Raw genomic sequence first — 23600 nt, 5'->3', positions numbered from 1 at the left:
TAGCCTGTGAGTTGTACCACTATATGAGCGGCACTGGGGGTCAGCATTGCCTGTGATTGGTACACACTATGTGAGGAACACCACGGGAATACCGACGCCCGTGACTAATACACCTTGGTGAGGAACCTTACTGGTTTGCGTTGGCTATGAATGGTGCCATTGTGTGAGAAACACCATAGGTCTGCGTTCCCTGTACGAATTGCAATACTTGTGAGTAGTACCATCTTGTGTGGACCACCGTGAGTCTTCGTTACTTTTGATCAGTACCCCAAAATGACAAATACCATGGTTCTACTTTACTCGCGACATGTACCATTCTGTGGGGCCTTAGACATGAATTTGGCACCCCTTCAGACATCAAGCATCATTGTGCTTTATAAATGGTCCTTTGGTCAGTAATACTCTAATTAACTACCTTCTTTTTGAGTCTGATCCACTGTTTTTGTTTGTTTGTTTTTGTTTTTTTGTAGGGTTCATGTCCATCCATTCATTCTTCATGACATTTTTTATTTTATTTCGGTCAGTGGATGAATTTAAATTTTTTGTTATTTCATTTCGTACCATTAGGGGCCGATGACCTCGATGTTAGGCCCCTTTAAACAACAAGCATCATCATCATCATCATCAACCAACAACAGACAGGAAGTACTCCAGTCCGTAGAAAAACTTCATGAAATAGCAGCAAAAACAGGTCTGCAAATTTCATACGAAAAGACAAAGTATATGGAAGGTACAAAATCAGGAATTAACAACCATCCTCTATCACTAGATATGGGAAAATCTCCCAAGTAGATAAATTCAAATACCTAGGCAAAATTATACAACCAAACAGGATAAATCAGCAAGCAAAGAAAGAAAGAATTACAAAATTACAAAAAGCATACAAAATTATCTGGAGTAGATACAACAAAAAATCTATATCCCAAAACACAAAATTACGACACTACAACACAGTTGTCAAACCAGAAGCCCTTTATGCATCAGAAACTCTGATACTTGGTGGCAGATCACAATTTAAAAGCATCAAAAAACAAGAGAGGAAAATTCTCAGGAAAATTCTAGGACATAAATGTGAAAATGGCATTTGGATGAAAAGGAAATCACAGGAAATCTATCAAGTAACAGAAAAAATCACAGACACCATTAGAAAAAGAAGATTAAAAAATTCTATGGTCACCTGATCAGGATGGATAACAGTAGGTTAACAAAGAAAATACTAAATCTCGCAGTATCTCTAAAAAATCACAACAACTGGCTTACAGAAATAAACAAATATCTTTGGGAAATCGGTATAAATGAAGAAATCGTGCAAAACAGAAAAATTCAGAAATCTCATAAACACATATTTGCTAATCAACCTAAAATACAAGCTACAGGATGGACAGAAGAACACAAATAAAAAACTCAGCAAAAGGATGAAGAAATTTTGGGAAGACAAGAAGAAATGTTGTGCTAAATAAGTTCACACGCGCTCCTTAGTTGGGCATAACAAATCAAAAAAAATCCTTAATGATGAATGGATTGAGGTCAGCCATGATCATTGTCCACGGACAGGCATTACAAAGGAGAACATTAATGCAATTTGAGATCTGAATTGAAGGCGACGGTCATTTCACAGTTTCTGAAATTGCTTCTCTGGTTGGATTAAGTTATGGGAACTGTGAAGCAATCTCCACGAAGAAAGGCTACCGTAAATTGTGCTCCCGGTGGGTTTTTCGACTTTTGACTGAAGAACAGAAGTTGAAACATCTGCCGGTTAGTGAAAGGCACTTAGCAAGGTTTGCAGATGAAGGGGGATGCATTTTTTAATCACCTTGTCAGCTGTGATGAAACTTGTATACAGCACTACGAATAGTCCAGCAAGGAGTGGTGAAGGAAGGGGACAACTCCAGTGATAGCCAAGGCTTGCCTGTCAACTAGCAAGGTGCTTGTGAGGTTTTTTTTTCCAGAGACATTTTGAATTAGATCAGATTTGCTTATCGCCATAAATGATACGTCCAAACAATACAAGCCTTTCTTTGAATAGCTAACACTTCCAGATTCTCAAAGGTCTGCACACTTCGTCCTGCATCCACAATTTGTTCTAGTGAGTGGACGGTGGACGCATAAGGAGGGAACGAATGTTGTGTACAATCAAGAAAAGGCATATTATGAGAAATGAAAAGGAAAACCTATTTAAGTTGATCATGCTGGTTAAAATTGATGGACGTAGAGGTCACAGTCGAAGGAAACCCTCTTGGCTGACAAACTGACAGAATTGGACAGGAGTAGATTCGAGTACACTGATGACAGCCGAATATCATACTGACTTTGCTGTGATTGCGGCCAACCTTCAGTACTGGAGAAGGCAGTCTGATTTACCAGAAGGAAAGGATTTACTAGTAGTACAGAAAAGTGTCACTGCAAGGAACCTTCCCTATCACAGTTGAATGAGTGTCTCCCATAGTTGAACAAGACTCTGGTGTACCATACTAATTGGGTAACTCTCCATCTGTAAAGTTAACCACTACTGCTCCCTCTGCCAGGAAGAACATGGAGGATAATCTCCATCTTTGTACATGCATAATGTGTGTATAATCTCCATTTTGACAGTGACAATTGGTATTGAAATAACACTGTTGTGATTGATTTTATCTTATGTGGCTAGCTTAGTCTTTAGAAACTAAGGACCAGCTGAAGTGGATGAAAGAAACTGAAGAGTTTGATCAGCCTTCTGCATCTCTGCTTGCTCAACTTAGGGTAACCTACAAACTCTCATACATTCATTTGTGTCTTTAGTGTTGTGCTTATTACCATGCAGTGATACTTAGCGACTATTTTCCCATAGTCCTGGCTCTCTTAAATAAAGACACCTGAACTGCCAAACTTGTGGCTACTTCGAGTGGACTGAGGTATGCCCCTAATGTTTGGATTTCATGGATATCTGCAGGTTCCACAGCTATTATGATTAAGTTATCAACTGTCACGTGAAGCTACAAGCTTGTTTTTTAATGAATGTAGTGTAAATGCACTTGTAATAATGTTGTACGTAATGATGAGATCCAAAACTATCTCAGTAATTTTATTACAGCTGTGAGCTTGCATTCAGGTAATAGTGGGTTTGAACTCCACTGTCGGCAGCCCTGAAGATGGTTTTCTGTGGTTTCCCATTTTCACACAAGCACATGCTGTACCTCTATTTAGGCCACGACTTCTTCCTTACCACTTCTAGTGTAGCCCTTTCCTATCCCATCGTCACCATAAGACCTATCTATATAGATGCGATGTAAAGCAAATTGTTTTTAAAAAATCAAGCGGAATATTGTTTTGGTGTGCAGTATATAATCTTGTGAAGTCCAAGCAGTGTGTTATGTCAGTTTGAGTACCTTGTTATTAAGTATAGTGATTTTAGAAGGTTGTTAATTATGGATCTCTGAAAGGCTGGATAGACACATCAAGAAATTATTAATGTTGGATAAGACTTGCAGTAATAAGAAGGTGCTCAAACTGACATAATACTCCACTTGGACTTCACAAGATTATACTGCACACCAAGACACACATACAGTTGATCCTTTTCTTAAAATTTGCTTTACATCGCACTGACACAGATAGATTAACACTGGCGTTAAGTTCTGGTCCCATTCAATGATGTTGATAGTATTCTCACATTGAGAGTTACTACTCATGCCCAGTGTTTATGCTTTATTATTAACATGATCTTCAAGGAGTTTAATATCTGACCTAATCTTCAAATTTCTCCTCACCGAAAACACAATGCTTGACTTGTTTATGATTATTGCAGATGTAAAAAAGTTTTGTACAAGAAATAGTTGATGCTGTCAAATGAACATTTCTAAAACTAAAATGTTAGTGGGGAAGAAACCTAAGAAAATTGAATGTCAGGTCAGGAATACAAACTGAACAAGTGGATCATTTTAAGTAGACCATACTTGGAATGTATATTCTCTCTGGATGATGGCATTGTACTGAGTGAAATTGAATCGAGTTCAGCAAAACTAATCTAGTAGGCTCACATTTTTAATCAGTGGTATTGTGTAAGAAAGAAGTTAGTTCTCGGATGAAACTATCTTCACATTGGCTTGTTTTCAGACTGACTGCTGTATGGGAATGAAAGCTGGTTGGAGTCAAGATATCTCATAAGTTGGAAATAACAGCCCTGAACGGTGTGAAAATGATTCCTGGTACAAACAGATGTTAGTGATGTTAGGAGGGTACCCAGGATGAGGAAATGAGGGCTAAGGAATAAACTTTTCACATAAAGTGGCTTTGGTGGTGAGGTCATGTGAGTTGAATGGAGGAGGATGGGTTACCTAGGGGAATAATGGTCTCAGCTGTGGAGGGTAAGAGAAGTGGAGGGAGACCAAGCAATGATGTCTCCTTTTAATAATTTACTGATAAGAGGTGTGGAACTAATCAAAGCCACAGAGTTAGTTGCAAATGGAGATTGCAGAGGCAATTAATTTGTTCACAAAGTCTTGAAGACTGAATGCTGCATGGCATAACAGTCTATATAATGAGATGTATGTACCTGTCATGTCATATATGCACCCTGTTCTCAGCAATGTACTGTAAGTGTAACGTTGCATCTAGGGTGTTGCAGTGTGTGTTTAATTTTTTAAACGTTTCAGAAAAACCTAAATTACCAGATAACTACCAGGAGGAGACGTGGGAGAAATTGAAAGAAGCCGTTATTGCCATCCAGACTTCTAAATCAATTCGTTATGGTCGAGAAGAGCTTTACCAGGCTGTTCAGAATATGTGCAGCCACAAAATGGCTGCTACCTTGTATGCCAACCTTACTAGTAAGTAAAACCTGAAATAGAAAATGGTATGCCTAATTTTGTTGGAACATCAGTTGGAATGTAATCATCATTGAATGTTTACTTGCTTAGCTGGAATTTTCATTTTTCTCTTTGTTATTTCTACATTGCTCTTCGTTCTTGAGGTATTGAATAATGATAAGATTTCAAGTGCTACACTAAGGATCTATTTTGCCTAGCTTGTTAGACTGTTCTGTAAGCATGATTCATTCATAATTCTGAAATGGTGTGCTCGTTTGAATTTAGCTTTTGCAAATTATTTCTGCAAGCAAAAGTAGGGTTGCTGGTTGATCGCTGCTGACTTTGAATTTGGAAAATTTTTGAGGGATTTGTAGGTATTTACGAAATCAACAACTGTCATCTAATCTGCAGTGAACTAGCTTGGATTAAAGTAATTGAAAGTGATGGCCTTAATTTTGAGGACCAATTATTTATGTGATTGATTATTCTAGACTTTTCATACAGTCTAGTTATAGCTTAATTGAAAGTGCATAATGAAGTGCATCTGTGTAATAGATCCAGTTCCAAATATTGACCCAACTTCCCAGTCGGACAGAGTACCTAGGAAGTGAATATGAAGCAATCCACTGAGAGCACATCACATCACACTTATGTGAAAGACTGGTTGTACTAGCGGAAGCTAGTAACTTTCCTGTCCTGTTTCTGTTACTGATGATTAAACAGAACACTGCACCTAAAGTATAGTCATACTTCAATAGTTCATACAGTCCAAAGAAGTCTGGTATGTTCATGGAAAAGGCGGCAGTCAGAAATCCTGTACTAAGAATATCTGGTGAAATATATTCTTTGATCATTCACTTGGGCAGTGTGAAAGTGACTGAGTTATGAGCTATACTAATGTAATTACTTATTCAGTCAGTTCTTGTGGTAAACAATGTGAAGGTATAACTTGTAGATCTGATGGTGTGTACATTTTAATGGTTTGACATTCTGAAATTTGTCTGGTTCAGTGAGAAAATACGTCGTACCTAGTTTCCCTGCTTTGCAACTTTAGTGACGCATGGCGGAACTGTTGGGATGCTACTAGTCTCTTAGTTGAGAACTGAACTTGAAAATAGACAAAGTAAACTGTGGAATACTATATCTTGGCATACAGCGGACTGATTAATCTGAAGTGGAGGTTTTTGGTCAAAGACTGAGCAGATACCTATGGTGGCTGGGATCATACTCTCTCATTTCCTACTGAATAAGAGAAGGCTGTCCCTTCTGGTTTGAGAATAATAGGATTTGATTTGATCATCTATTAAACTATGTAACTATCTTGGGACTGAACTGGTCTCTGTGTTGTTTGTTTTTTACAAACTTCACATCAGGCTGTAATAAGTTTAATGAGTGTCAGAATGAAGGCTGATTCACAAACCAAGTATCGAGGCGTTAAAATTTTTTGCCCAGTTCATTGTTTTACTCATATTATTAAAAAGAGGATTACAGCAACTATGAAGGTATTTCATTGATCAGTATACCAGGTAAGGTGTTCACTGGCATTTTGGAAGGGAAGGTGCAATCAGTGCTTGAGAGTAAGTTGAATGAAAACCACAGAGGGACTGTCAGGATCAAATTGTCAGTATGGGAATAGGCAGTTATATTTATGTTTTGTTGATCTAGAGAGGGCATATGACAGAATACCGAAGGAAAAGATGTTGGCTTCACTTAGGGATTAAGGGTACGTTATTAGAAGCTGTCAAACACATTTATGAGTTCTTGGTTCAAGGTACTTACAAGGATTAGACAAGGCTGTAACTTCCACCTTCACCAGGCTGAGTGACTCCAAACTGTTGAGGCGCTGGCCTTCTGACCCTAACTTGGCAGGTTTGATCCTGACTCAGTCCAGTGGTATTTGAAGGTGCTCAATCAAATATGTTAGTCTCATAACTGTAGATTCACTAGCATGTAGAACTAAATTCTAGCACCTCGGCGTCTCCGAAAACCGAAAAAGGTAGGTAGTGGGACATAAAGCCAATAACATGAATTGTTTTCCCCTACTTGTTTAACATCGCACTAATACATAAAAGGTTTTCAGCGGTGGAAGGGTGGGAAAGGACTAGGATTGGGAAGGTAGCAGCCATGACCTTAACCCTTACCCCTCGAATTAAAGTTCTCTGCGTTGCCTCTACTACTCGTATTTTAAATGTACATTTTTGTCTTATATGACCTGTATTAATCTTTTACGATTTTGGAGATAGCAGTTGGTTTTAAATGATGTAGTTAGGCTATACACGTTTACAGCAAGCTATACTGGAGCAAATAAAAGCAATATGTGGAATTTAAGACGAATTATTTTGCATTTTTATTATTATTATTAATATTACCGTTATCGCATACCGATTGGTTTCGTTAATAATTTAGTGTACAAATTATCGCTAAAAAAGCAATTGAAAAACGATATTCAGTCTCTGTTTTCATACCTCGCGGTAGTTTGTAGGCTGAAACCACTGTAAACAGCAATTTCTTGAAATCCGAATCTTTTGATTTATAATTGTGCCAGCTGTCAGCATCAGGTACATGTTGGGTTACGGTACACAAACCGACCATTGTCAGTTCACTTTTAGGCATCGTGAAATGCTATTAGATATATTCATTAGGAGCAGAGGTGCGAAAATACTGAGGTTTTGTGTGTTGCCTGACATATGCAACATACATATGACTAGAAGAGCACATGGCAGCCATATTTGTTTATTATCGCTCGAGCTTTCATGTGCGTAATTTGACAGCTGACGGCTACACTGCCATCTAAATAATGGATTTTTGACTGACTGTCGAATAGTATCTGGATTCTACAAAGTTCCACGCGGAACCAAAAATTGGCAGTAGAGTATATCATCGTGTATTTTGTCGGCTAAGAGTCGGCAGACGAGTGGTGGGCGATAAAATTCCATGCGTCCGGAACGGGAATATCGTAATGTCGGGCCTCACCCGACAGACGAGTGGTAAAGGTTAATTAAGGTACAGCCCCAGCTCTTGCCTGGTGTGAAAATGGGAAACCATGTAAAATCACCTTCAGGGCTGCCGACGGTAGGATTCAAATCCACTGTCTCCCGATTGCAAGCTCTCACCTGTACGACCCTAACTGCATGGCCAACTTGCTTGGTTATAACATTAATTAATCTTTCACCTTTGTTGTTAATAATTAACATGGATCATCTACTGAAAGGTATAAAGTGGCAAAGAGGGATTCAGTTAGGTGGAAATGTACTAAGCAGTTTGGTCTGTGCTGACGACTTGGTTTTAATGGCACATTGTATTGAAAGCCTGCAGTACGATATCTTGGAACTTTAAAATAGGTGCAATGAGTATGATGTGAAAACTAGCCTTCCAAGACTAAAGTGAAGTTAGTGGTAAAAACTTAAGAGAATTGAATGTCAGGTTGGAAATGCAAAGCTGGAACAGGCACATCCTTTCAAGTATTTAGGATGTGTATTCTTCCAGGATGATAGTATAGTAAGTGAGAGTGAATCAAGTTGCAACTAAGCTAATGCAGTGAGCTAGTTTCAAATAGAGGATCAAGAGCATTTTGTAAATTCACAGAGGCTTGCAGACTGAATGTTGAAAGGCATAACAGTCCATAATGTACATATAATGTGTTTCTTGGTCAGTTCACAAACACAATGTGGAAGAGGACAGTTTTTTATCAAAAGGTTCCATCTGGTGGTGGTCTTTGTTTTTTAGAGGATGTGCACTAATCAGAGAAAAAATGGAGAGTCTCCCTAGGCCTCACAAACCTAATGTTACCAAGGTCTGAAGAGACCTTGAGAGGTCGGACAGGAAAGCGGAAAGATCAGTTCGTAATCGCCTCTTGTGACAAGCAGGGACTACAGTTGATGCATTCTACCACCGCTACTCACAGTGGGTCCTGTATACTATGTCAGGGTAAATCAGTAGTAGACTGCAAAGTGGAGTGCGTTTAAAACAAGATGGGACAGAACTAGAAATCGAAAAATGAGAATTAAGAAAATACATTTCTGTGTTTAGTGTATGTCACATCACAGTATTATCAGAATGAAAGAAATTGTAGAAATGGGAATGATTACAACTTACTACATATAGTCACAAATAAACATCCAGTCAATGTATACAGTATAGTATCATTGCACCATTATTTTATTGCATTCAGGAGACCAGGGAAGTGTTCTTGATAGGTTCTCAGGGGTAAATCTTGACTGAAATAAGAGTGAGATGTTAAAGAGTGGCTCTCTGGAGCTTTGTGAAAGGTATCAGGCCCAAAGGAGGTGGCTGGCCAAATGGAGTAGGTGAAAGTAGAAAATCAGATGAACAGTAGAGGTGGTTATGATGATGATGATGATGATGATGATGATGATGATGATTAATGTGTTTCTTGAGGTATGTCATGTAAATTAAGAATTATGTACTGTCAATGTCCTTTCTGTTTACAGGTTTGACTGAGAAGCATGTTAAGTCAAATATTGAGCAGTTTCTGGCCGAGTCCATGGATCGACATATATTCTTAAAAAAAATGAATGAATGTTGGCAGTCTCATTGTCAGCAAATGATAATGGTTCGGGGCATATTTCTCTTCCTTGATCGGACGTACGTTCTTCAAAATCCTACCATACATTCTATCTGGTAAGTATTGTAATACTTTTATGTTTCTTGGAGGGCATTTGTGTGTGTTCCATGTGGACAGAATAGTAGAAGGTGAAAGCATCCATGGGATGGACTTCGAAGGAACTTTCAATACCACTTATCCCAGAGCTTACAAGGAATTGAACTAACCTGATCAGTGGAAGCGGCATTAGGAGCATTGTGTTAATAGAATAAATAGGAGTGTTCTTCAAAGGAGACAGTAATTGTTCAGTCATATCTCCCAAACGTTCTCTGAATTCACATGGTTACGTTTAAGGGACGAATTTACTGTACTAAAATTTAAAATGACAGTCTGTCTTCGTTGAGTCACCATCACAAATAGTTAAGAGGCCAGCGAAAACTTGAGAAACTATGTTTGAGAAGAAATCAAGTGCCAAGTAAAATGTATGTGGCACTTAGTGGAAACTGCCAATGAAGTTCAAATTTATTAAATAGTTGCCCATCGAGCTCGATAGCTGCAGTCGCTTAAGTGCGGCCAGTATCCAGTATTCGGGAGATAGTAGGTTCGAACCCCACTGTCGGCAGCCCTGAAAATGGTTTTCCGTGGTTTCCCATTTTCACACCAGGCAAATGCTGGGGCTGTACCTTAATTAAGGCCACGGCCGCTTCCTTCCCACTCCTAGCCCTTCCCTGTCCCACCGTCGCAATAAAACCTATCTGAGTCGGTGCGATGTAAAGCAACTGGCAAAAAATAAAAAATAAATAGTTGCCCTCTCGAATGGCCTGACCTTCTCAAATTTAGCGGTCCCGTTCTCACTGATCATGTCTAATGTTGGCTCAGCTGTGTTTGTGAGGATGAGAGGATTTGAACTTCATTGGCGGTTTCCACTATGTGTTGCATACATTTTACCTGGCATTTGTTTTCTTCTTGAACATAGTCTCAAGTTTTTGCTGCCTTCTTAACCATTTGTGATGGTGACTCAACGAAGGCAGACTGTCATTTTAAATTTTAGTACAATGAATTCGTCCTAGTTTTTTAACTGTAACGCACTGCAAGTTTTAGACTAAGAGGTCCACAGCCTCGCCATAATCACTTATTTTTTTAATTGCATCATGTCTCATTTGTTTTCATTCTTTTCTTCATTATGTTTTAACACATTTTTTAGCATCAATTATGTAATAACTTTAACATTTTTTCACTGAAGATGGCTCAGACAAGTTGAAACATGTATGAATATTATTACTCCATCTAATGATGGAGATGTGTATGTATTGAATAGCAGGACATATTAGGTTTCCTTTGTCAAGTGAAAACCATCAATACGGAATGATTCTAATATCTTGTAATGTAACAGCCAACTATAGCCAGTTATTTTTTGGCTCTCCAAACTGCATCTTGAATTCCCTACCTGCTGAAATTAAAAGCATGTCAGGTACTGTGTTAACCCCCTTGCATAATATTCCCGGGTAAAAATACAAATTTGCATAATTATCCTGCCGAAATTATTAAATTTTATGTGTTTTCTATATCATTTTTGTGAAATATGCATTCATGGAAGGATAAGGCTACAGCTAGATGGGCGTTTTTAAAGTAACATTCTTCCGATGAATAATGCAAGGAATATGCACATAGTGGTGTGCAGTATGCTGTAGCTAGACAATACTGAAGTTATTGAAGAATATCTAAGTACAAAGGTGTCCTCAAGGTCACAGTGCAGATTAATGGATCACGGCCCATAATCTTCCAGTCAAGGATGTAACTTTTATTGACTACACATACTGTACATTAGGTAACTTAGTATACGAGCGACCGGGTCTATTGCCATTTGTTCATGACTCCCGACAACCAGTAACGAAGCAGTAACATTTGAATTCTCTCATAACATTTCAAAACACATAATATCTTTGAAAATGCACAAAGGTCTACACTGACACCCTACAAGCAAGCTAATTTACACGTTCTGGAACATCATTTAATGCAGAGATAACTGCATTGTTTAATATATGCTCTAGTTGGGGTGAATGGAATAAAAGTTTTATGTTCATTTCCATTAAAAATTAAGTTTAATAACACCTATCTGGCATAGCCCTATTGTTTCACTTTGTATGCGGCAGCTGAGAAGCACAAGCAGCAACTTGCATTAGACTGCCCAGCTCAGCAAGCTACGCGTAACATTGGTCTATGCATGGCACACATATTGCTAGTATGCTAGTACTACTATTACTACTACTAAGTAACCACAGGGCAGGTGTACACTTGTTCTATAATATATCGTCGTAGCCGGGACAAAACCTCCTAGTTCCTAGTTGTCAATTCTTATTAAGCCTGCTTTCCTTTGGAACAGTAACTTCTGTCATTCTTTCACAGTCTTGTGTCTGGTGTAATACTGATGATGTGTTCTTCCTTGCTCTTGCACCTGAGGAGGTGGAGGAGCAATAGCACATACATCCTGAAGAGCGAGAATGGAGAATGCCTTGACAATATTCACACAATATTGCACCTTAGATGACAGAACCTTACTGGCCAAAGTTCTAAGCCAAAATATTTCACGTAGGAGGTTTTGTGCCGGCAGCGACGATATACTGTTCTGTGTGCTAATTATTTTGACATGATTATGTAAGTGAATTGTGGTTATTGACGGGTAAGCAAAACGGAAGTTACAGTGTACCTTTTTAACCGCATACCAGCCCTCCTGCCAATCTTAAATTTCTGGCAATACCAGGAATCAAACGCGGGCCTGTGAAGACTGCAGCTATTAGTGCAAACTGTTATGCTAAGGAGATGGAAGTTTTGTTGAAGTTTAAATTTTTTATATTGAGATTGATTCAAATTTAGTGGAAACATGCATACGGTCATTAATTTTGCAACAAATACAGTTATTCATAATTTTCAGTATGGTCTTAGAATTTAATGACTTATTACCTTCCGGTCCTGGTAATACTCTGCTGTTTGTTTGTTCAGGGATATGGGGCTGGACCTCTTCCGCCAACACATAGTTCTCAATACTCTGGTCCAGACAAGAACAGTGGAAGGCTTGCTCATGCTCATTGAGAAGGAGAGACAAGGAGACACGGTAGATAAGTCATTGTTGAAATCCTTACTGAGGATGTTGTCAGATCTGCAAATCTACCAGGAAGCCTTTGAAACCAAGTGAGTAGATTCTATTTATAGTATTTGTATTGCATCATGTAGAATTTCTACTAAAACCTCTTCTGCTATTTAGGTTCTTGGAGGCTACTGAAAGGTTATACGCAGCTGAAGGACAGAGGCTTATGCAGGAACTTGACGTTCCCGAGTACCTCGCTCATGTCGATAAGAGGCTCAACGAAGAATCCGAGAGACTCATTCACTATCTCGACCCATCCACCAAGTTAGTATTTCTTTTATTACCGACATTTGGTGATGTAATTTGTCACATAGAAATTGTCTTGAGTAAAAAATATGCTAGGAGACTGAAGTGAGGAAATTTTTGTTTAAATTGCTCTTTTGCTGCAGTATTTCTATAGCACGAGAACACTTAACAGCATAATTTATCTAAGGAATTAGAAATAAAGTTATAAAAAGTTGATGTTTATGTATTTGAAGTCATAAAATGCAATATATAATGAAATCCATCCATATTTTGCCCTTGTGATCCTTGGTGGACTTTTTAACGTCTTTGCTCAATTACTTTTTTTTTTTTTTTTTAACTCTTTCATCATTGCTAATATCCCACCACTCTGGTACAACTCGCCTATTGTCATTGCTGTTACCATGTTTTCTCTCGTAATTAACACACTTTTTTGACGAAAAATACAGGCGAGAACTTTGGATGCGTAAATTATTCAAGGAATTCAGATACAGTAGAAATCCACTATAGCGAGTACGGCTTATAACGAGACCTCCGATATAATGCCAATTTCTTTGCTGTCCCTTCAAAATTCCTATATTAAACTGTGTATTATCCTTCGGTTACAGCGAGATCCCTACCACTGCTACCAATGACGCATCCGTTATTGCGAGCGCTAAAGCGTGCAATTTCCCCCCCCCCCGTTACCAATATTTATGCACCTCAGCGATTATGTTACAAGGGATCGAATACCTTCGGTATCGTTTCCTCGCTGTTTCTGCTAGCAAGTTCTCTCGTTGACATTCTAAGGCAATTAATTAGAATAATAACAGTAAGTTATTTATTAAATTGACCACGTAATCAATACAATAAGTCATTTTCTTGGATGATTTACATTGATCTATTAACTAAAAATGGTACATGTTTTGCCTAGTATGAAGGCATTATCAGCCATAGTCTTAACCTCGAAATAAAAATAAGCACTTGAAATAACATATAAGATGAAATTGATTTAAAGAGTCTTGAACAGGCTTAAACTAAAATTAACATTCATTCAAAATAACATTGTTGGTTTAAAAAAAATTTTTTACAATGTGAAGAATTACAAAGGTGAAAGTATTAAAATTATTGACATAAAAGTTGCTATAAGTAAAATGGACAAAGCAACAGACTGTGATGAACAAGTAGTAAGATTGCTAAAAATTAAGTTGACAGATTGGCAGTTACAATTAGACTCTGATGACAATGATGATCAGTCATATTTATTAAAAAATATGAGTTGTCAATACACTTGATTCATAACATACAAACTACCTTCACCTCGTCAATTGATTCAACTGTCATAAACTCATATTCTTCACAACATTTTAACATCACTTCAAATTGAGATGGTCCACAGAGGTCCAATTTTAACACTGTTCTTCAACCTTTAATTTACAACTTTTTATCTTCTCATCAATGTGTTCTACATTTCTACCATATGCCTATGACTTTCATCTTTTGTCTCCTGAAAAGGAATTTAGTGATCTCCTGACCAACCTTCAACATTATTTCCTAAATATTACTTTTGTTTTAGTTAATAGATCAATGTAAATCATCCAAGACAATGACTTATTGTATTGATTAGGTGGTCAATTTAATAAATAACTTACTGTTATTATTCTAATCAAATATCATCAATATGGATCAAAATGATATTTATTACATGTAATTCTAAGGCAATGTCGGGGTCGATTAGTAATACCCGTCGACTGCTGTTCCGTAAAGAAAATTTGAAATGAAAGAGGACATTTTCGTAATAAATACGTAATTAACGTGGCTGATAACTGTTAACTCGTTAAAAATAAAGGCTGAATAAACGATTGCTTAATTTTAATGCTAAATACTGCAATTAAGCAAAAATGGGATAACCTCGAGATATGGCAGAGTGCATAAATAATTTCAGAGTTTAGTTTATATTTTCTCGCATCTGGTTAAATACTGACGCTTGAAGCGGGTTTTTATCATAAGTTAGGATAGGTGACGCTGTTTGAATAAGAAAACTGAAATGTTTGCCACAAAATGCGATCAATAATCTTCGGTACCGTAAGCTATAGTTTTCTCACTATGTGCATTTGCGAGCTCTCTCGTCAAAATTCGAAGGCGACGTTGGAGTCGATTAGCAATACCCGTCGACTGCTGTACGAATCTAAAGAAAATTCGAAATGAAAGAGGATAACACGTTTTCGTAATTTATGCGTAAATAACGTGGCTGATAGCAGTTGTTAACTCGTTAAAAATAAAGGCTGAAGTTAGGTAAGAATGTGATACACCTTAGATTTTGGCAGAGTACATCACTGATTTCAGAGGATAGTTCATATTTTCTCGCGTCTAGTTACATTTCGGAAAGACTATTCTCATGTAAATTTTTAGCGAGGAGGTTATAATTTCTCTACATGCATTACAAATATGTTTTCATGATACATATACAGTTAGGCAACGCCTGAAATGTTTGCCACAGAAGCCTCTGAGTGATACCGTATTTCCAAGAAGTAGTTTTTTTCTCCAAATTTCATGCGAAAAAATCAAGGGTTGTCTTGCATTCCTGGCCTAACAGTAACGAATACCACTGGCAAACTACTGCGGTAACCACGCTGCTTCTTTTCACTCTCGAACCCGCACGTATACACAAAACACTTGCGCAATAAACGATCGCCTCTGGATCTTGGGAAATAGTGAAGAGAGAATGATATTCTATTAGCTTCTACAGAAACGTTTCTCAAATCTGCAGAATGGCATCAAAACTGCGAGCCTTCGAATTCTTAGAAAGGCCACGGCTACTCAGTCGCAGAGTTATAACGTGTCTACTGTACCTGACGCTTGGTAAAATTTTTATAGACAGCAGGAACATTTTTGTGATGGATAGTAGTTTTGTAAAGATATGTGGAACAGGTATTGCTGGCAAATTAACAACGGGTTCTCGTCAATATTATGAGGCCAATTTTAAGTTAATGGTTGCTAAACATTTGAAAATGTAGAATAATTGTGCATAGGCCTAACTAAAGCCATTATTTGACGTTAGCGTGAAGACAAAGATAGCTAAAAAAATGCGACCAGGACGCTTTAAAGAAGTCGAAGATGAAATTGTGAGATATGTGCACGAAAACTCAAGTGCAGAATGGCCATACCGTGGCGCAGTAAACTCTTTCCTTGACCTTCAGCGTCCGTGATTAGGCCTATACACCATTGGCCGCTGAAGTTGGCCGAACCCGGCAAGTGGACGTGCGCGTAGTGGTTGCCGGTTATATCTGATGCTGAATAAAAGTAACAGTTTTATAGGCAGCGAGAATATTTTCCTGGTGGATCGTCGTATTGTAGAGATGCATGGAATAGGCATTGCCGGCAAATTTTCAACGGGTTCTCTTCGGTATTACGATGCCAATTTTAAGTTAATGGTCATTAAACCCGCATAAATAAAGAATAATTGTGCAGCCGAAAAAAACAAAACAAAACAGCATAACGAAAGCCAATGTTCGGCGTCTAAAATGCGTAGTGTACAACAAAGTGATTTTACAAAGCCCTTTTTGAGCCTGATTTACATTTTTGAAAGAAAAAGTGGTGTTCGACTTGGATTCAGAGAAATACGGTACTATTTCAGAATGAAATTAAACTCGCACTTTCACGAAAAATAAGAAACAAGTAAGCCGTAGTGTGGATATCATCTGCGGAAACGCATGTTTTGAACAAAGTGATTGCCTTTTCATACTGATTTTAATGTGTATGGGGGTTCCTCCGACTTTTATTCAAAAATCGGGTATAACGACTATCCACTATAGCGAGTAAATTTTTCGCTGTTATGAATTCTCGCTATAACGGACTTCTACTGTATTTAAAAATGATTTACTGCTTGTTTACATTTAAAAGATACATCACATATAATATAAACACAATTGGTTCAACTCATTGCGGTTATCGACATTTGGCGTCAAATTCAGGCTTGAGATTTTTCTGAAAAGTCAAATAGGGTACATCAGGTAAGTTGGACACTTGGGTTTGACATACCGACACTGGAAAACATTCTTCCCATTACTAGCTGACAATACGACCTTAAGTGAAATAAACATGAACTGATAGAAGTACAATTCATGTAAGTACATAATAATGACTTTCTAGCAAAAAAGGAAAGAAAACTGTCCAGCATGGGAAGGGCCGGGCATCGAAGGAGGGACTCTGCTAGATTCCCCAAACCATTCATATCCATCACCCTTTTTCTTGGATATGAACGTGAATCCCTTGCGGAAATTTTACTTTAGGGATTGTTTTTTGTTTTAGAAGAACGAAAGGTGCAAGCTTTCTGCCATCAGCTGTTACAGCAAGCATTGCAGTACATCGTTGTCTTTTGCTTCTGGTAGTGCGTACGATAACACTCAATGTCCCTTTCTTATAGATTGTTTGACTTTGTGCCACATGGAAACTAATTGGCGTTTGACTTGCGGTTCCTGTTTGGGAGATCAAATATTCCTTCAGTTTATGCTTTTCAATCATAAAGCAATGAAAATCAATTACTTTTTGGTTGAAATCATTCCGTTTTTTTTTGCATAATGTTCTTCGTCGAAGAGAAAGTCCATTTCTCTTCATAAAATTAATCATCCAGCCGCAGCTAACCTTCAAATCCGAGACGCTGATTCCATGTGCTGCACCTATTTCTAGTCCTTTAAAACACAGCATTTCGTGAGAAACGGCATATCCAACGTTGCGTAACAAAATCATATATTTTAGCAGATCCTCTAGTTGTGGAAATTTGCCACTTTTTTGTCCGTGACATGCTTTCCGAGACTTGTTGGTCGCTTGAACTGCACTTCTGTGTTACCGCGGTAGCACATGTTGAATTCAGACACACAATACTTGCGGCCAGCTGCCCTATTCCCAAATGTTTCGGCATAACTGATCACCGCGAGTTTACATGATGCAGTTATTACTCAAATACTTGTTCACTGTGGACTAACAAACAATTTTGAGATCGCAGGAAATGCATGTCTCATACCCGAAACACTTGTAAAATATGTTTGTACCATACTGGAATAGAGAGTCAATAGTCACTTCTGCGCTGATTCTCTCACTGAACTAGTGCAGTGTTATTTCTTACCGGCTCCTGTTATCCAATATTTGGAATGTCCAGTTTCGCAGTAGGAAGACCTATCTGTGTCAGTATGGCGTACAGCAATTTACAAGTAATGAACTTCATCCTGGTTCCGTATTGATTTTAAATATCTAAGATGAAATTCTAAAAGAATTTAATTGTATAAAGTCCACCTGTTCAATGCACGTTTGCCATTTCATAAATGGTCTGTTAGAAAGCTACATAGTTTTTAAAATGCTATATAGGACATGTTTCGACCTAGCCTAGAGGTTATCATCTATATATATAAAATAAGAGTTTTGTCTGTACATTGCTCAGAATTAGAAAAGAATGGTATTTCTGTATTGGTCATGTCCACAGTAACAAGAAAATGCATTTTTTACTTTTCCGTAATGTCTGTCTGTCTGTATGTATGTATGTATGTATGTATGTATGTATGTATGTATGTATGTATGTACACGCATCACGAGAAAACGGCTGAAGAGAATTTAATGAAAATCGGAATGTAAAGTCGGGGGATGAGCCGCTACAATCTAGGCTATAAATCATTTTATTCACGCTGAGTGAAATGGTAGTTTAGGGGAAGGCCTTAAATTTAATTATCGAATATTTATATTATTAGCGGTCACAATCTAGGCTATAAATCATTTTATTCACGCTGAGTGAAATGGTAGTTTAGGGGAAGGCCTTAAATTTAATTATCGAATATTTATATTATTAGCGGTCCTATCGATAAATACTATATAACTAAAGTTATATATAATTCAATTTCCAGTCATTTATATCTTATACATTTTTACCGTACCGGCTCTGATAACACAGATATTAATGAATTTGTATTTTTGTTGCTAAGTCCATATCAACGCCGAGCCACGAGAAAATGGGTTAACAGAATTTAATGAAAACCGCTATATAGAGTCGGGGATAAGAAACTACAGTCTAGGCTGTAAATAATTTTATTTTCCCAAGATGAAATGGTAGTTTAGGGGAAGGCGCCTAAAATTAATTTTAAATACTGGTACCTATGTTATTGGTACTATAGAAAAGTACGGTACTACATAACAAAAGTTATAGACAGTACAATTTCCGATCATTTATGTTTCATTCAGTTTTACTGTAGCGACTATGATGAGAGTGGTATTTCAGAAGGCCTACAATATCCAGAGCGCTTAACACTGATCAACAATTACTTTACATTGACCATTGTTTGTTGTGATGTTCTTCGTTTCTTATGGTGCCGCTCAACTCCGATAGATGGGATTACTACTGCGTACCGAGTATAACAGCCTGACTGAACATTGGCGGGAAATAGCTGGGGAGTTGGGAAACTTTCTTCTTTAGCATGCCATTCCTCTGGTTCATACATTTTCTGATACTGCAGGTACGTAACACACTGGTTCAAATATAGCATTCACCAGTATCCAGTAATAGGGAAATAGTGGGTTCGGGCCCCACTGTCGGCAGCCCTGAAAATGGTTTCCATGGTTTCCCATTTTTACACCAGGCAAATGTCGGGACTTACCTTAATTAAGGCCACAACCGCTTCCTTCCACTTACTAGGCCTCACCTAACCCATCGTCGCCATGAGACATATCTGCGTCGGTGCAACGTAAAGCAAAAGAAAATAGCATCATAGCATTCGAGCTATTCAATCCCTACTCTGAGACACTGATTGGAATAAGCAGCGTGCATATTTAATGGAATAATGACAGAGGAGTGTTCATGGCAGTCTGCGACCTGATTGCTCCAGCTCTGGAAATTTGGACTGTTAGATCGGCACCGTAGTACTGTTCGTTGAAAGGGAGAAAATGTGCGGTTTATCATTTGATCGAGTATTTTATATGATAACATTGCTTTCAATCGCTACATTCCTACTGACGTTTTTGTAATGACCTATGTTGAATTCAGTTAGGAAAACCACCAAGTCAGTCTTTCTGAGAATCCCGTAGCGAAGCACGGGTACATCAGCTAGTCAGCTAATATAACATTAAGGAGAAAGACATATAACAAAAACAGTGATACATAAAAACTTCAAGGTAAAATACAATGGAAATCTATGTTAAAAATGTACATAGATTCAAACTTGGACAAATTTAGTTGTAAGTGTGGGTCCAACCATATTTAATATAATATTGGTTGACTGGAGGAAATACTTAAATTTTTTTTTTTTTGAAGACAGTTAGATGTTGTTCTGTTGTCATGCTCTTGGAAATGGAGTGAAGTTTTGAAAAATCCGTTGCATTTCTTCACGGGGAATATAAGTATAGCCAGGATCTGAAAGTGGAAGCAAAAGGGAGAGTATGAGAATAACAACTGAAGTAGAAGTAAAAGATATTGTGAAGAGTCGCATAATATTACTCATGTCCTCTTTCCTCCAGCCCTGTGCTGATATAGATCAGGATGGGTCAGTGTTGAACTCCACATTGACTGGCGACCGTTCCGATGTTGCGTATGTCTGTCAGTCCGCTCAAGAACAAAGTGCCAACACGTGATGGCCTACACATCTCTCTAATGCCCTGCTTTAAATTTTCTATGATAGAGGCTACATTGTGAATCATCAAATCGTCTCCTTCCCGTACAAACCAGCCAGCCATATCTCGACATAATCAGTTGGTGTTTGGAGTGCTTAAATGGGAGAGACCACTGTCGGTAGACTTGCTGGGCCAAATTCTGGCAATCAGACATCACTTAAAATCCTCGGCAGTTGTTTAAAGAGTGAGAAATGATACTAAAGGAAGGAAGGTGTTGTCTTGTTAGCTACTGATAGTTTTTCATCTGTTGCCATTTCTTGATGGATGGAGTATTTTTGCATCTATCTCTTGGCACAGTATTAAAGGTTGTGAAAAACACAAGAGAAGAAATATAATTTTTTTTTCTACTGGAGCTTATAAAATAACTGTAATAAAAGGTGTGAAAAAATGAGGCAGCAAATATAAAAACATTTACATTGGGGCCTATAAAAGTATAAACATATTACTGAAGCCACTTTAAACAAAGTAATGTTAAAATGTTTTATTTCAGGAAAGTGGGTTATTAAACATTGTTCCCTGGTCACACTCTTTGACCATGAATTATTCGGAGGTTACACACTACCATGTGCGAGGGAATGATTTCGGTAGTCCACCTTCGTCAGTACATTAAATGTTGATTAAAAACACATTAAAGATACATGTTTTTTGGCTGAAATTACATATTTTTCTTTACTGTAAAGCCAATACAGGACAATTGTATGATTCTTCATTTGGAATGACTTTAGTCGCCATCTTGAACATGAAAACACTTCGGCAATACTAGTAGTTGGTTCCGAAGGACTCGAATTGAAGGTGTGAATTCGCGCCAACTCTGCGTGCTTAAGATGTGGATGCCTATCCACTTACTGAAGGACTTTAATTTTGACTTTATTAATGAGCAATTTCATACACCACACTAGTCACCTTCTCATGATTATGTTCCTAAACCGTAGGTAGGCTCTCACGTAACAAATATTCACTGTACGACTCAGCGTAGTCTGACTTCTAACTGGCAATCGAAATACAAGCACAAGCAGGTTATCCAGCAATGCCATTGCTAACCAACAAGCAAAACTGAACTTCCTTGAGGCTAACGGTTTGCTCCCCGAAGGTGCAGTTTACCCTGTGAAGTTCAGCAATTCGGGGCCTTTTCCCATTATCGCTGACCTGTTTCCTGTGGCAAGCAGGAAATCACGTTCTGTTCACAAGGAATGACGAATAACATTTTCAGGGCTGGGTAAAATGTGATTGTACTAAGCAGTAATAATGAAAATTCGTGACGCGATACGTAAGGCGTTTTTATATAGTTTTAATATGATGTGCGAATCAGAACTTCAAATTTACAATGTTCTAAGCATGAAAACTTCTTAATGAGGAACGCATTGTACCACATGATGAGGAAGCCACAGTGTAAAGAAACAGTGGTTAGTAATGTTTGTCTTCTGTTATATCATATAAGGAAGATGGAAAACTGGAGCAGCACTGTTGCAATAGTATTTCTTCCTGATTCCAACAGTATGCAATAGATGGCATTCTAGCCATATTAGACTGCAAACGAAACTGTAAATGCAAAGCAATACACGTCCAAAGTCATACTTGGGCTGACACGTGCTATGGTTATTGGGAGCCCAAGTACAGTAAAAGAGATACCTTTCAGAAACCAAAGTATTTTAATATGAAAAAAAGTTGAAGTGATGATCTGTTTTTCCAGATGGCAGCTCATCCACACGGTAGAGAAGCAGCTGTTGTCTGAACACCTGAGTAGTATACTACACAAGGGGCTGGAGGGCTTGCTGGAGGAGAACAGAGTGACTGACCTCACGCTACTCTACAGTCTCTTTACCAGAGTCAAGAATGGCTTGGTCGAACTCTGTCTACATTTCAACACGTTTATCAAGGTCAGTGTTCACTTCTTATTGATTTCAGCTATTTTTGAAAAAAGTAGAAGCTTCCATTTGGTAACTACTTGTCCTGATTGTGAGCTATTATACAGAATATACAGTAATTTATCATAGACCCCCCCACGACTTCCTAACATATTGCTTGTGAAATAATTCTAACACAGCTAATTTTCTAAATTCTCAATCCCACGAACCTACTACGCTGGCGTAGCAGGGGGAGAGACAATACTCCCATGTGGCACGCCCATGTGGTGGATAGGGGGGTCCTAACCAGCTTGCCGGCGGACTTGAAGAAAATAAAATACCCCTCGCGGACCAAACACACAACCTTCTGTAGTTGGGAGACGCAGACGAAGAATACATTCACAGTATCCTCTGTCTATCGTAAGAGTTTACGAAAAGGGGCGACCAAGGGATGATTGTATTAGAACCATGAAACTACTTGTGATTAGTACCACCATGCAAGGAAAACCATGGGTCGCTTATACTTGTGCGTAGTACCACTATGTTAGGTACACAATAGGTTTGTGATTAGTAGCAACAGAGTGCGTTGCCGGCTTTGACAATACCTGTGATTAGTACCACTTTAGGAGCGACAGCATGGTTCTGGCTTGCCTATGATTAATTCCCACTATATGAGGAACACCACAGGATAGTGCAAGTCTCTGTGGTTAGTACATGTATGTGATGAACATCATAGGTGTGGGTTGCCTGTAAATGGCACCGCAATGTGCGAAACACCTTAGGTCTATATTACATGTGTGAATTTCATTACGTGTGAGTAGTACCGTAATATTTTTATTTATTTATTTATTTATTTATTCCTGACTTACATTTGTGGCGAAGTTAGGGCTCACGGCCCTCTCTTACACTTAACCACTATAAACAGAATTTAAAAATGTAAACATAAAAGTAAGACATAGAAATTCTAAAAAGAAATAATACTACAGACAGATAATTCTAAGACTACCGGTAAGTTAGGCCTACATATCAGTACAGCAATTAATGTGATAATTACTAATAATAATAATAATAATAATAATAATAATAATAATAATAATAACAACAATATTAATAATAATAATAATAATAATAAAATGAAGAAAACCCATTCACACAACATACACACAATGACTCACACAACTCAGTTTTATGTTACCAGGAAAAACTTTCTGCAGGCAGATTTGAATTTATGAGAGGAAGTAAGGTGCCGAATGTCCATTGGGAGTGTATTCCAGAGTCTCGATGCGGTAACTAAAAAGGAATGATTGTAGGAATTCGTTCGACTTAGTGGAATTTCAAGTAAGGAACCAGAACGGGTACTAATTTCATGGAATGAGGAAAGGAAACGAAAA

The 23600-nt window shown here is 38.0% G+C and overlaps 1 protein-coding gene across 1 annotated transcript in view; it reads left to right on the top strand.

Annotated features, from left to right (window-relative positions):
- The window catches only part of Cul4 (cullin 4), a 111431-nt gene that overhangs the window by 24974 nt on the left and 62857 nt on the right, over positions 1-23600 (top strand). Inside the window, exons 2-6 of the mRNA XM_067152114.2 lie at positions 4632-4805; positions 9236-9425; positions 12349-12537; positions 12611-12757; positions 22056-22242. Of these exons, the coding sequence (XP_067008215.1) occupies positions 4632-4805; positions 9236-9425; positions 12349-12537; positions 12611-12757; positions 22056-22242 (887 nt within the window). The remainder of the gene's footprint in view (positions 1-4631; positions 4806-9235; positions 9426-12348; positions 12538-12610; positions 12758-22055; positions 22243-23600) is intronic.

Source organism: Anabrus simplex, chromosome 8, assembly GCF_040414725.1.
Source record: "Anabrus simplex isolate iqAnaSimp1 chromosome 8, ASM4041472v1, whole genome shotgun sequence".
Taxonomy (NCBI): Eukaryota; Metazoa; Arthropoda; class Insecta; order Orthoptera; family Tettigoniidae; genus Anabrus; species Anabrus simplex.
The sequence above is the reverse complement of the archived record's forward strand: the minus strand, read 5'-3'. Positions and strand labels throughout refer to the sequence as shown.